Source organism: Eretmochelys imbricata, chromosome 15 (assembly GCF_965152235.1).
Source record: "Eretmochelys imbricata isolate rEreImb1 chromosome 15, rEreImb1.hap1, whole genome shotgun sequence".
In the NCBI taxonomy this organism is placed as follows: domain Eukaryota; kingdom Metazoa; phylum Chordata; order Testudines; family Cheloniidae; genus Eretmochelys; species Eretmochelys imbricata.
This window is the reverse complement of record NC_135586.1, coordinates 17,028,206-17,043,638: the sequence shown is the minus strand read 5'-3', so window position 1 is coordinate 17,043,638 and position 15,433 is coordinate 17,028,206. Positions and strand designations below refer to the sequence as shown.

Genomic DNA, 15,433 nt, shown 5'->3' with positions numbered 1-15,433 from the left:
TTCCAGAAAGAGAACTGGAGGAAATATTGCTATACTACATAGGCCTCAAATTAAATATCAAAAATTGTCACCTTGTAAATAGTGTCAAGGCTGACAAATACACAATTTAATTGACATTTTCATTTTTAAAAAAATATTATCTAGCTGGATTTGAAATACAATTTCAAAAGTGCCCACAGGGAGGTTTGCGTGAATGCTTATTGTATGGTAAGCTCAGATGTAAATGTACAGCACTCCAGCATGCTGTGCACTAGCTGTCCATGTGGACAACACACTAAGGGACTTTAAGTACACAACAGCAGGGTTCACATGGTCAGTTGAGTGTGGGGCACACGGGAGTGTTGTAGATTTCCATCCCAGTTTGCTTCACACTAACTCATCTTTTAGGCATGCCCTAATTTAGGAAGCCTAAAGCTCATATTTGAAAGTAATTTAGGAATTCCTTTTTGGCAATGATTGTTAGACTTCCTAAGTCAACGTTGAGCAGAGCAATACCCAAATACCTTTTGAAAATGGGGTTTAGGCACTTTTGAAAATTCTACCCTCACTTTAATTTAAATCTAACCTAGATTAGATCAGCAATTCTCAGCCTGGGGATTGTGAACAAGCTCTAGGGAGCTGAAACCACCCTCTCTTTATGGAGAATTGTCCCAAAGAAAAGTCTTTTTTCTGATGTACTATGGAGTCACAGTATGGAAAAGGCTGAGAACTTCTAGACTAGGTAATCCATCCAAAAACTACATTTGAGTGTATTAGAGAGTGTCTTCCTGGGTGGAGCCTTTAGGCATTCCCATAATACAAATTGTAGACCTTCCAGGATAAGAGTTGAACAGTTGGCTGACCAGTAACAAGCCCAATGCTGTGGCAGTTGTGCTCATCATGCACAGTGTGCTCACCTGTTTTCCCCATTCTTTTGCTACTCGCAAATGTGTGGAATATCTCTATTTTTCTTTTAAGAGGACCGAGGATATATTTTCAGTTGATTAAGGGTACTGATTCTTCACTTCCTGCTCAGAAATGTTACATAATGCTACTATGGCTTGTTAAACCATCTCTACCACAGAGGGAACTGTGTTGCAGTGGTTGGTAAAGTGTATATGTATGTATATAGGGCCTGATCTTGCAGAAACTTAGAAATAGAGTTAGGCAAAGTTCTTCAGTTTATTAGTAAATCTGCTGAAAAATGCAAGTTTTGTGTCAAATTCAGTAAATAGTTTCAGACGAAAAAACCCAAAAGTTGAAATGGGTTTTTTTTATCATTTTAACATTTTAGAAATGTCATTTTGAAATGAATCTTGAACGTTTCATGGGACCCAAACAAAACTACTTCGGTATCAAGAAAAACGAAACAAAATTCAGTTTGTTTGAAACAAGCCAAATCTATTCTGTTCATCCATCAAACTGAAAAATCAGTGGTTCAGATGAGGAGTCCCGTAGAATTTAATGGGACTGTTTGGGCCAGTAAGTATTGCGCTAGGTTGGGCCCGTGGTCTGTGAAGAGCTTTGGCATCCTTTAGAATAAAAGGTGCAGCATGTGGTAGATCTCAATTGGGATGGCTTTTAGTCTTTATTATTAGTGTATTAGTATCAGGGGAACAAAAATATATAAGGAGAGGATCTTGCTACATTATCAGCCTGTCAACTCTGGCTGTGTCCCTGAAGGGAATATGGATGAAACATTCCATTGAGTTAAATTTCCTGCAGTGAGGGTTGTTTTTTTTTTTGTTTGTTTTGGGTTTTTTCTTGATTAGAAGCCTAATAAATTGAACTTGCTTTGTGTTCTGACTAGTTGTTTCTAAAAGCTTCCTTTCATTGTGCTGCAGGTGAGAAAAGGAGTTAAAACAATCACTAGATGCACTTCCTCCCTGTGACAGAGATACTAGTAGAAACTCCTGTTATCCCTTCTCTGGAAATAGACCCTGTACAGAGAGAACCACCTTGATTTTTCATTATTTTTCCACAGGTTATGCTAAGATAAAGATTGACATTAATGCACAAATGGAAGAATGTTCCTTTTGGTTGATCTGTACAGGGTCTTTCTGGATGTCCCAATTCTTTCAGGTGTTGGTTGGGAATCACATGGCTTTTGGCAAACACTGGGGTTGAAATTGTGCTAGCACCATTATGTTTAATCTGCTTCCACATGGTTGTTGCCTTCTGGGTTCTAGGATGGTTTGCATGACTAGCAGACACATTATAATTATTTATATAACTGTTCTAAAACAGTGCTATGGGCATTATGGCTATAACAGACGAAAGACACAGAGTATGTAACATTGTACATGTGCTTATTTCAAAGATCAAAATATCCCTGGGGACACTAATGTATGTCGGGTACCAGCAGGATACCTACCAATCTTGGCTGAAACCTCTAAATGCTACCTTAACACACATACTAAATAATGCATAATAAGTTGCTGAAGAACTGATTTTAAAATGTTTTGGTTGTAACCTTAAATATATAAAATAATTTGGATCTTAATTTTTTACAGAAGCTTTGCAAGCAGCTTTGCTAGAGAAAAACAAATGCCATTTTCTTTTATCTTCCAAATAAGAATTATTTCATTCTGCAGCAAAAAAATGAACGTGAAGGGGGAAATTAGACAAGCTCCAAGAGAATTGACAATGGAATTTTTTTGGCAGATGTGGATGTTCATTGTGTCCTCTTCCCTCTGCATAACCTTCCCCTCCGCCCCCCCTTCTTTTTTCTTTTGGTACCAAGGATCTTCTGTTCTGTGGATCAAAACCTGTTTCCCACTTTTTGTGCTGTAGTCATAGCCCACCCATGCGTGTATTGGCTGTCTCACATTGTGTCTGATGTTGATAATTTTAGGAATAAATTAAACATTACAAACAGAAATTGCACACATGTGGCAACAGGATTCTTAAAAACACAAATCAGCGTTCTAGGATGCTACCTGACTTGTGTTTAATAGTGCAGAGAGTAAAAGTTTTGTGAGAGTATAGTTGCTATTTATGTTCTGAGGAGAGCTAAAAAAAGGGGACCCCACTTTTTGCACCCAGTAGGATTGCCCTTGCTGTCTTTCAGTATGCAGAAATCTTTTTAAAACTACTTTAACCCTCTCTCTCACTGTATCTTGTTCCTGGATTCTGCTCTGAAAATTCAAGGCTACCAAAAACTGTAACGTTGTGTCTTGCTGCTATAGAAAAGTCCCCGCATGCACCAACCCTGAGAGATTGTTTTCTAGCACTTTAATATAGTTTTGTGTTTGGAGTTGGAGAGGATGGTACTTAAATGTACTGCTTACTTTCATATCCAGATACTAACAGCTCCCTAAGTTATTTGCAGTACTTATTTTAATCTATGCTCTCTTTTTCTGTAGAAGCTCCTTTTATTGGATGACGCTGATGTTAATACATAAAACTTCTGATTGTGTCGTGCAAATACCATGAAACAAAAATGAACGGCCAGATCCTATTAATTCAGTGATACTATTATTTCTCTTTTAGGTGTGGTTCTCTTTCTTTTAGCTTACCAGAACACAAAAATAGATTAAACTGCAGGGAGGACACTAATTACTAAGGCAAACCCTCAGGACGCTGAAGGAATTTCCTCCAGCTCTTGTCCTAATGACAGAAAAGATCCTGTTGATATTTGGTTCATGATGCTGTTTAATTATGTTGTTGGTGGGGAGCCATTCTTGCCATTTTACAGACGTACAGGACTTCATTATTTCATTAGGCTGAAGTATCATTTGGCTGCAGATGTCTCTGGGGAAAATGCTGTTTGGGTGAAATTTTCCTGTTCACGCTTTGTGTCAAAACATCTGGCTGGAGGATATGTCTGGAGCTGCTTCAAAAGATGTGCTCTAGTATTGTTTTAACAGTGGCTTGGCTAATCTGGTCAGTGATCAATATTTTTTAAATCAAAGGCTGTAAATCAAAATCTCTCAATGTGGGCTTCTGAGCCATTGAACATACCAGAAACAGATTTAATATCTGCTATTTTACTCCGTGTATATACAGCATTATGCAGTTTAGATTAGGAAAAGTATAACATACTTACACTTATCCTTTTAACTCTCTCTCCATAGTTTCTAATATTTGATTTAAAAAATCTCTCATTTATTTTTGTTCTTTTCCAACGGGTAATATAAGCTAGTGTATTCTCCCTCTCACCCCAGTGTTTCTAATGACAGAAATTACATTACTCTATAACCTCCTTATATGAGCAACAATATCTTCCTTGTACTAGTATAGCTTTAAAATAGTGTATATTAGCCACTTGCTACTGCAGGTAGCAAGACTATATTTTGCAATGCAGCAGTAAGCCTGTGACCAGAAAGAGGCAGCTGATGCAATGCCCTAAACAGCTGGAAGCTGGTATAAGTTTGTCAGGTCTCAGGGTGGCTAAGACAAGACCATGTGATGTGCCTGCTGTTTTCAGCAATGAGGTTGTAAATTAGTCAACTCCAGAGACAGAAACTGTGTTTTCTATCGTTGCTGTTCTATTCCTGACCCCTTTATGCATGTTGGTCTTGTTTTGTCTTTATAGGAAATAAGATTGGACTTCAACAAAAGCAGCAATGACAGCTCTAGCCTATCTCAATTAACTTTTTCTCTTTCTCCCAAAAGGACCATTATTACCATCTTTAATACCATTAAAGAGACTGTCTGACAAAGTAATTTTTCCTTCTAAATCAGGGGTGGGCAAACTACCGCCTGCGGGCCGGATGCAGGCCACGAACCATTTTAAACAGGCCTGCGAACTCCCACTGGGGAGTGGGGTCTGGGCCTTGCCCTGCTCCGGCACTCCAGCCGGGGCACTGGGTCGGGGCCGCACCATGCGGCTCCTGGAAGCCACGGCAAGGCCCCACTCTGGCTCCTACATGCACCAATGGCCCCCTCCCGTGCTCCAATAGGAGCTGCAGGGGCGGTGCCTGTAGATGGAGCACCATGCAGAGCCACCTGGCAGCGCCTCCAGCCTAGGAGCTGGAGAAAGAAACATGCCCCTGCTCTGGGAGTTGCTTGAAGTAAGCGCCGCTTGGAGCCTGCATCCCTGAGCCTCTCCACGTGCCCCAACCCCCCGTCCCCCTCCTGCTCTTCATACCCCTTGATCCCAGTCCGGAGCACCCTGCACCCCAAACGGCTCATCCCAGCCTCACCCCAGAGCTCACACCCCCAGCCAGAACCTGCACCCCTTCCCGCACTCCTACCCCTCCTGCCTTCCTAACCCCTCAATCCCAGCCCAGAGCACCCTTCTCTATCCCAAACTCCTTATCCCCAGCTCCACCCCAGAGCCCTCACCCCCAAGCAGAGCCCTCACCCCCCTCTCACACCCTAACCCCAATTTTGTGTGCTTTCTTGGCCCGCCATACAATTTCTATTCCCAGATGTGGCCCTCAGGCCAAAAAGTTTGCCCACCCCTGTTCTAAATACTCTCTCCAGCTAAAGAGAAGAAGAGATGTTGTTAAAATGAAAGCTTTATTTAATAGTTAAGGCATTTGAAACATAAAGTGTTTTCTGTATCTTTAATGAAGGTTCCTAGTGTGTTGGCCATAGTACTACATTGGGTGAAATTTCTGTATGCCAAACCCTGAACCTCGCTTAACATTGTTTAATGTTGGGCTGTGACTGGGTCACGTTTACACCTTTGACTCTTTTGGTCTCCTTGTATTTATTTTTTCATGTCTTTGGATGATCAGAGTGAAATACCCAAACAGTCTAAACCCACTTGAGGTTGGAATAAACAGGATTTATAAGGAGGAAAAAATCATATGAAAACAAAAGTAATACTGTGCATAAACATAACTTCAATAGAAGTGTCTGAAACTCTGCAAAAGGTGATCTAGATGGGTACAGTTTGGGATGGCTGCAATAATGACAGTCTTACACTGGTGGCAATCTAAAATAACGCCATGTAACGGAGAGCAGTCAATGGTTTTTTGTAGGGGTTCGGTATGAGGGGTAGAGGAGTGGAGCTTAAGGGAGAAAAGGTTGTATTATTTGTAACTAGAATATTAACAACCTTAAATTCTGTCCCCTTTGATGCTCCACCTTCATATAAGCTCAATTTTCTAATTGCTAAAACAGCATCCTAAGGCTGGTATGGAATTTTATAAGTCATTAGGTAACCTACTGCCTGCCAGGATTTCACTTGCAGTATGTTTTCTAGTGTCTTCTAGTCTAGTTTTAGATCTCCTCACGAGGAATTTCCCTTGTACTCATCCTAAAACTTGGAGCCAGACAGAAGGAAAACGTTAACATCTGTATTGGTTTCTGCTTCACAGGTCACAAAAATGGTCAAAACAGTCACCACTAGAACAGTACGCCAGGTCCCCCTGGGGCCTGATGGCCTGCCTGTAATGGACAGCTCCTCTCCCATGGGCAGCTACACAGATTCAATAGACAGAAGATACATGAAGAATGGTGAGCGTTACATCACACCACAAGCTTCGTCCACGTTGACCAGATCTTACAATAGCTACGATTCTTATCCCGACGGCCACGATAGCCAGTATCGCCCCTTTATCAGCCACGATGGCTACGGAGACCTAGCTGACAATTATGGCAGCTTGTCCCGTGGCATCAACTACCGTCCTCGCTATGCTTACATGCCAGGAAACAGTTACCGGCCAGAGGATGGTAGTTTCACCTTGCCAAGCAGAAGGGATAACTATGGTCCCATCGCCCAGCCCCAAGTGCCAACAGGCAGCAACATTGACTTGAATCGCTCCCAGCCAGAACGTTTCCAGCCAGAGCCTTATGGGCTGGAGGACGATAACCGCAGCCTTGGGGTAGATGATGAAGGGTATGAACTGGACCCAGATTACTCCACAGTGAACCGAAGGACATCTGCAGGGGTGCCTGAGAGGGGGAGACCTCACAAAGGAAGGTAAAATCCTGCCGAATGTTTGCTATCCTCTCTACAGTTATTTTAATGATTTATTTTAAGCATAAAGAAAAGGAGTACTTGTGGCACCTTAGAGACTAACCAATTTATTTGAGCATAAGCTTTCGTGAGCTACAGCTCACTTCATCGGATGCATACTGTGGAAACTGCAGAAGACATTATATACACAGAGACCATGAAACAATACCTCCTCCCACCCAGCAGGAAAGTGGGGTGGGAGGAGGTATTGTTTCATGGTCTCTGTGTATATAATGTCTTCTGTAGTTTCCACAGTATGCATCCGATGAAGTGAGCTGTAGCTCACGAAAGCTTATGCTCAAATAAATTGGTTAGTCTCTAAGGTGCCACAAGTACTCCTTTTTCTTTTTGCGAATACAGACTAACACAGCTGTTACTCTGAAACCTGATTTTAAGCATAAAATATTAACCTCTAATAGTCTGCATAAACTTCTGGAATGACTGAGCAGCAAAAACAGGCACAGTTGCAATCAGTGTGGTCTTTCCATGAACAACTAACCTTTTATAATCACAAGAAATCAAAATTACTTAACATAAGCAAAAAAAAAAAAAAAAAAGGAATGAGTGTAAAACTCTAGCTTGGGTTTCCAATTTTTAATTCTGATTCTGGGTGTGGAGATGACTTTCCCAAAGGAATTTGGTGTCTCCCAGTCAATGCTGTTACAGCCCTTCCCTGGAATCCTGAGGGACAGGGAGTTTGAGTGGGCCCCTTCAGAGAAAAGTTGGCTCTCATGAGGCAGTGGGCTTTCCTAGGGAAGACCAGCTTGTTTACCACAAACCAGATAGAGACCCTGCAATATGTGTCACAAACACTATGTGAAAAATGATATATGCTCTGTATGCAAGGATCCTTTCCCCAAATTGCAGGGCAGCTTCATTTTAGATTATATTTAGAAAGAGAAAGTGATGACTCTTACAAAGGGCTATGTTGCATTTTTATTTGTAAAGAGACAGTTTTTGTGACTATATTGTGTTGTCTTCCCGTCCAGTACCAAGGGGAAAATGGGCTAGTACATTTGTGAGAATTTTGCAGGGCCCGAATGTATCTATCTGCCAAACAGGAATGTTAAAATTAACAACTCTCTGGTTACAGTTCTAAGAGGCTTAGGGCCTGTCGTTCCATGTTGCTGAAGGAATACCGCTTCTAATAAGTATAATCTGGTGAGATATGCAGCACGCTCTGCTCCCAGTTGAACCCAGCTGGGAGATAAGGGTGCTCAGCACTTCATAGGAAGTGCATGAAAATTGGGCCATTATTTAGCAGTGTCAAACCACAAGAAGGGAAGAAGACAACATATGTATTACCCTTAACACAACTAGAGAGGCAAGTCACAGATTACTTCTGCTCTAACCACTTTCGTGGGAGATGTTCTGCTTTCTGTCACAGCTCACGTTTTGCTAAGCATTCTGGAACTTCTGTCATCCACATCAGGCTTGCAGGAACTGGTTCTTGTGAGAAAAACCGTGCTTGGGAGCAAGGGATTTCTTTCCAGTTGAAATCACTCATTGGCTTTCTAAACCTTGAAAGCGTGTGTCATTTCTAGCTATGACATATAATGACTTGTCATTTGTTGTGTCTCCCTCCTTCCCCCTCCCCCCCCTTCTGGGTTGATCTAGTTAGAATACAAGCCTGGTCAGTCTATGAAGATGTCTGCTTAATTTCCATTATTTATCATTTAAAATAAGTTAAAATCTTGAGTACAGTAACCTGGATCTAGTTCCATTGACCCCTCCATTGGAGATTCCTTCTGAAGAGACACAAAAGCAAATGCCACCAAACTGGCACCAACAAACGAAAAAGAGAAAAAAGAAAAGAAGCCAGAGCTGTACAGGAGCTTCTGGAAATTCTACATGATGCAAGCCTGCAGTCTCGCAGGCTAACTCTTTCTCTCTCACACTTGCATACATTGGGGGTTGAAATGAACACTAATCTGGCAGTTGATGGGTACTGAAATATTGATTGATCTACCAAACTCAAATAACCTCTCTGTTACCTTGAGGCAAAATTTTATTTTATAGCCCTTGTTAAAAGCAGTCAGGCAACAGGGGACTTCAGTTTTTGTTGCCATTTTGCAAACTGCATGCAGGATGAATAACTAAATACTCTCTTAGAACCTATCAATTTTGCATTTTCAAAAGTTTTGAAACATCCCTTTGATTTATTGTTCCACTGCAGTCTTGTTAGGACCAATTTACAGGTTTTGTTTTGCATTTCTTTTGTTGTTTTTCCATATTTCATATGATCAAGGGGCTTTGACAAGCAATTAATCTGAATGTGGCAGTAAAGTTTAGCTTGTGAAAACGTAAAAGGAGTGAATGAGAGCTACTTCATAAAATAGTTGCTCTTAAACATTTACAGCTATTCAAAGAAATATTTAAACAATTAAACCTACATCTCAGGTATGCCCTTGATCTATAAGAAGCTAATGACAATAAATAGTGCTTCATGTTTAATGATGAAGCCCCAAAGTAATTAGTGCGTGATTACAGCTTTTTAATTCTCTTTAGTCTTTTCATCTTAAAAGTAAAGTTACTGCCTATCAGACTGTCTGGAGTGGCTCACGACCAAGAGTGCCAACCTCAGGGCAGACACCCCAAACTGGCAGTATGTTCTATTAGATTTCATCAACCCAGTAACAAATGTGAACTCCTAGATCACTGAAACAGTCTTACCATGGAGTCACAATCAGTCCCCTTGAGATTTCCAGTCTATCTTGACATCCAGGCAAGCTGGACTTAGTGATAAATGGTCACTTATATAAAAAATTGCAAAATATTCAGGCTACTTCCAGACCCAAAAGACCAGTCACGTGCCCCAGATCAATTTGTACCTTAGATTTCATTATCAAAGACAACACTGGTAGCCTGTAATAAATTTAACTAAAAAGTAGGAAAAAGAAATGAAAGGTTTTTTACAGGTTACAGCAAGCAATCATATATACATGAAGAAGTTTGTCTGCGATTCAAAAAGTGTCAGATATAGTAATCTATCAGCATTGAATGTCTTTTTAGGGCTTAACCCAGGTCAAAAAACCTATATTTTATCTTGGAATACAGACATTTCAAGTAAGATTAATGCATATAGCAACTTACAAGTATTTTATAGAATCTAAATGCATTTTTACAAGTCTAACACCTATCTTGAACAATATTAACATATAGGTGAGCTGGTCTGGCTTCCAGCTATGAATTTGTCAGTGCTCTGCTGGTGCCTGCAGACTTGGCAAGAGCTGGCACCTGGTTTACCAGCATCACTGTGCCCATAAGAGGTAATAAATAGATGGCACTGGAAGCTGAAGTCCTCTATGCATAGAATAGGATGATGATGGTAATAGAAGCTTCAACCATTGTGCCTCAAAGAAAACTGGGAGGGATCTTTTTAAATTTGAGACAAGATGGCAGGTTAGTTTTCATGCCATTCAATCTTCGACTGTCCGTTAAAACTATCACCCAAGGTCGCAGACTGTGGTGGCAGTTTGTGTTGTGGATATTTGTTCTCTAGAAATAGGAGCAAGATCAAGCTTCGTTTTATACAGGCCACTGTATGGCCCTGAGATGTTAAATAGTCCTCTTTCCATTTAGGCCTAAATAAGTAGTGATGGAAGTGTCTGATAACACTTTTAATATCCAGTCTTTGGCAATAACCCATACCTGATCCTTCAGAGGAAGGCAAGTCCCAGGGCAATGTATGTTGCTAGTGGCGCAAATAGCGGGAAAAATTAAAGGATAAAAGCACATTGTGAGCAATTCGTCTTCACAGGCAGGTAGAATAAAGGAGGTTGAGGTTGGTGGTGCCTATTCTTAACACACACCATATGAGATTTCTCTCAGCACAGTGTTGTATGAGGACAAGACATACAGTGATTCTCATCAATACCTGCAGGGAAGGTACTGCTCACGGAGGAATGCCAGGGAAGGTGTGTTAAATAGGGGAATGGTTGATCCCAAACCAAAGTAGACCTGGAATTAATCACTTCCACAAGAGAAACTATAAAACCTTGCATACAGAGGAGGAAATTGGAACAAATCTAACCCTTCTGAATTGTCTTCTTTAAGACTGGGGCCTTTGGGCCTGAACCAGGCACAGGACTTTTTGCATTTGGCAGTGACCTTGGTATTATCTGTGAGTTAAATTGAAACATGCCTGTGATAGATGCTCTAGAAATACCTCAGATCTGCACTGGTTTTGCCAACCCGCATGCTGCTCCAGTTCCAACATCCAATTCCTGAGCAGGGATTAATTGCGTGTGGAGATTTTTCTGGTGTCCACAAATATTCCCTGGAGTTTGGAAAAGACCAGCGGATTTACTTTGTCCCATGTCATTTTCAGTAAAGGTAGATAATTCTAGGAATAAATTACACACAACAAACATAATGCCAAATAGAATGCTTGGGAACAGATCACTATGTACTTCATTAAACCACAGCATCTTCTGCTCCTTCATTGTGTGGAGATGGGAATGAGCTGGACTCTTGTTTGGATGCTTACCCAGATCATGGCAGAAATCCAAGTGTAAAACTTTTTTCTTTTTTTATTTTTATTTTTAAATGAAGGTTCTTCTCCGCTATTGCTGCATTAAGATGTTACTAGAGTTTAAAATAATAAATTTCTTGATCTATACCTGGTGGCAGAGTTACTGGACTTACTCCCATTCCATCCCAGAAAACTTGGATAAAAGCTAGTCATCTAGGTCTACTGCATTGTGTTGAAGTGATCTAACTCTCTAAATAGAGGATCCTAGTCAGATGGGTTATTGCACATTGCCTTTCCCAGTTGTTGGAAGTTTTATCCACTCTCCGATCAGCCAGCTATTGACAGTGTTCTCACACTCCTCTCATCACTGGCCTAATTTAAATCAGTTGTATTTGAATATAAATTGGGGGCGGGGGGGGGGGAGATTCAGATCTTCTTCAAATACAGATGCGTGTACAAAGGCAATTTTTCCATTTGTTTGCACTCCTGTGCATGTGGCTGTGTGTGTTTTGTAAAGTCAGTCCGCCATTCTGGCTCTCTATATTGAGAGTGTTTGTTGAGATCATACACATTTTTAGAATGGGCCCCTCGGTCTGTAAAATTCAGAATTCAGGCAACTTTGTTATTGATATTAACGCCATGTCCCCAACACTGGAGTGTAGATGACAAAACGCTTAGTTTGCGTTCTCTTGAAGGAGGTAAAACACAAACATAAACAGCATCAGGTGCAAAAATTTCAAAACCTGATCTGTGGTAATGAGTGCAATTCTCCATGCACTATCACTTGGACTAGTGAACAACTAGGGCTGCCAGGTGTCGAAAAGTGACCCTGGTAGCTCCAGTCAGCACAGCTGGCCGGTCGGCGGTGCAGCAGGGCTAAGGCAGGCTCCCTGTTTTGTATTTGCTCCACACGGCTCCTGGAAGCAGCGGCATGTCCCCCCTCTGGCTCCTATACATGGGAGCAGCCAGGGGGCTCCGCACCCTACCCCTGCCCCAAGCGCCAGCTCCGCAGCTCCCATTGGCCAGGAATTGCAGTCAATGGGAGCTGCGGGGGTGGCGCCTGCAGCTGGGGAAGCACACAGAGCTGCCTGGCCACACTTCCGCATAGAAGCCAGAGGGGGGACATGCTGCTGCTTCCGGGAGCTGCCTGAGGTAAGCGTGGCCCGGAGTCTGCACCCCTAACCCCCTCCCGCTCCCCGTCCCACCCTAATCCCCCTCCTGCTCTCCGAACCCCTTGATCGCAGCTTGGAGAACCCTCCTGCACCCCAACCTCTCATCCTCAGTCCCAGCCCAGAGCCCGCAACCCTCAGCCAGAGCTCTCACCCCCCACGCCCTAACTCCCTGCCCCAGCCCTGATCCCCCTCTGAATCCCTCGGTCCCAGCCTGAAGCCCCCTCCTACACCCCAAACCCCTCATCCCCAGCCCCACACCTCAACCCCCCTGCCGCAGCCTAGAAACCCTTCCTGCACCCCACACCTCCATCTGGAGCCGTCACACACACACACCCTGCACCCCAGCCCTGATCCCACTCCTGCCCTCTGAACAGTTCAGTCCCAGCCTGGAGCACTCTCCTACATCTCAAACCCCTCATCCCCAGCCCCACCCGAGAGTCTGCACCCACAGCCGGAGCCCACACCCCAACGCCCTGCCCCAGCCCAGAGCCCTATCCTGAACTCCAAGCTCCTCATCCCCAGCCCCACCCCAGAGCCCACACCCCTAGCCGGAGCCCTCGCCCCTTCTTACACCCCAAGCCCCTCAGCCAGCCTGGTGAAAATGAGCGAGTGAGTGAGGGTTGGGGGAGGGAGGGGGGATGGAGTGAGTGGGGGAGGGAGCTGAGTAGGAGTGTTCTGTTTTGTGCGAGTATAAAGTTGGCAACCCTATGAACGATTGACACTAGATCATTTTTCCTGGCAAATGAGACCTGGCAGAATTTTAGACCGATGCTGAAGCTCTTTTGGATGTGTCTCTGTATGTCTAAAATGCATATTTAAAAAAAGAATTAAACCACCAAAGTATGTCAAATACAAGACTAATTAACGTCTGCCTGCATTCCACAAACTAGTGCATTGAGTGAAGGCTTCATTCATAAAGGGACACTAAAAGTTTCTATACCTAAAAATGAATTTTTAACATTTGTCCCCTATTATAACTAGGGAAGATAAAAACAACGATGGAATTTCTTTTTAACTGGTCCTTGCTGCAAGTTGAATTGCTATTAAAAGGAGCAAATTGACATATTGTGCTCTGTTCATGAGGAATGTGCACAGGTTTATTTACAATGGGTTCCACAGTAAGTTGGGGTGAGAGAAATGCATTTTGATTCTATGGTAAAATAGGTCCCCTGCTTACTTTTAAAGGTGACTTGTAAAAGTATTTTTTTTAAATTGGATTCATGCCTTGTTTGCGTCCTTCATAACTTTTTTTTATATACACAAGTGGTTTCTGTATTTTTTTTTTAAATGCTGGAAGTATCAGGACTACCAACTATGGGGTTTTTAATTTTACTGGAGCATTTGTTGGGGTCTATCAAGACGTATAGTGTGACCTTACACAATTTGATTGAGGGGCAGGAAATGCTAAATCATTTTAACAAAGGCCCCTGTTCCCATGCTGTTGTTTGATTATATAGGTTAACTGGATATTAACAAAAACTAGTAAAAACCAGAATTTTAAACAGTCTAATTCTAAATCCCTTCTCCCCCTCAATTGCCCAACTTTCACTCTCTTGTCGTCTTCAGTGTCAGCATTCCACCGGTGGAGTATCAATAGTGTGGGTTGGGTTGGTTTGGTTTGGTTTGCTAAAATCCCCTGTTGTGTTCATGGCTGTAGAGTATTCTAAGCTAAGTAGAACCTGAATTTCTAAAGTTTATAAAACAAAGTTTTTTCAGGCCTCTTTTTAATATTTTGAAAGAGTAAATAAAAAAGGGGCACAAGCCCAATTAAAACAAAAGAAAACCTTACAACTCACTTGTAAAGTAAAAGATAGTCTGGAACATCCCAAACACCTGAGCAAGCCAATTTTTAAATTCTAATAACCATGACAGTATCCCTTCTACTTCTACTGTTTAAACCTAAGGATTGTGAGAGTTTGAAATTGGGAGATAAGTAATCTGGATCTTTGTTTTGATGCTTTTTAAACTCTGAATAAAAGGAAAATTTAATTTAAATTTAAATTTTCTAGATACTTAGTCTTTCGCTTTGAACAGGACTACATCCTTATCAGATTTTGATTTCATAGCAATGCACAGGCAAGTACTTTCAATGCAGGTCAGCTTATTTTAAAAAAAAAAAGGGAGGGAGCAGGTAAGCATAAAAATTACAGCAGAATGCAGTTAACCTGGAGACACCATCTTGCCGGGGATGGAAGTGTACTGAGATACCTGGCCAGAGTCAGGCTGAATGAAGAACACTCTGGTGCTGCTAGTTCAGAATTGTCTTTTTTTAATTATTATTTTAATTTTAAGGGCCTCAGCAAAGCAAGCTTGTTTTTATTAGCCACTAGGGGGCTTTGTGGTTGTTCCATGTTTGTGGATGTCCATGAGCACTTCTGCACTCTTTGCAGATGGAAAATGACCTGTTCTAGTTGGCTGTGTCTTCCTGCCTTTTGACATTATTGAGGAAAGGCAGAATTGTCATTTTCAAGTTTCCCACTTAAAATCCCACAAACACTTCTTTCCATTTTTTTTAAATTGCTGGTCCGTCCCGTCCCGTCCCGTCCCCCGTCCCCCCCCCCGGCATAATGACTTTATCACCGTTTTGAATGTGGGCTCAAACAGAAACATGTGAACCCTCTTCTATTGCCTTTCGTTCCATTGCAGCACCTCTGGATTCCCAGATATTAACTCATTCCCCTGCATGGCAATCTTCCAGATGTTACTTGTGCTGGATGGGGAGGCTGTTTCTGTTTCTGATAGGTTAACCAAGCACTGGATGAGGAAAAACTCCCTTCTTCATTCAGCTGAGGTGCGTTGGACCAAAATTTGTGTGCGCTTATTAACACTCTGTACTGCGTATTAATAGTTCCCCAGAAAATGCTTTAAAGTAATTGTTTATCTTGTTTGAAGGCA

General features: G+C 42.1%; 1 protein-coding gene across 2 annotated transcripts in view; it reads left to right on the top strand.

Moving 5' to 3' along the window:
* ARVCF (ARVCF delta catenin family member) overlaps nt 1-15,433 on the top strand; it is a 228,761-nt gene that overhangs the window by 105,740 nt on the left and 107,588 nt on the right. For both annotated transcript variants that reach the window (XM_077834996.1, XM_077834997.1), the window contains exon 3: nt 6,252-6,856. In XM_077834996.1, coding sequence (XP_077691122.1) covers nt 6,252-6,856 — 605 coding nt within the window. The remainder of the gene's footprint in view (nt 1-6,251; nt 6,857-15,433) is intronic.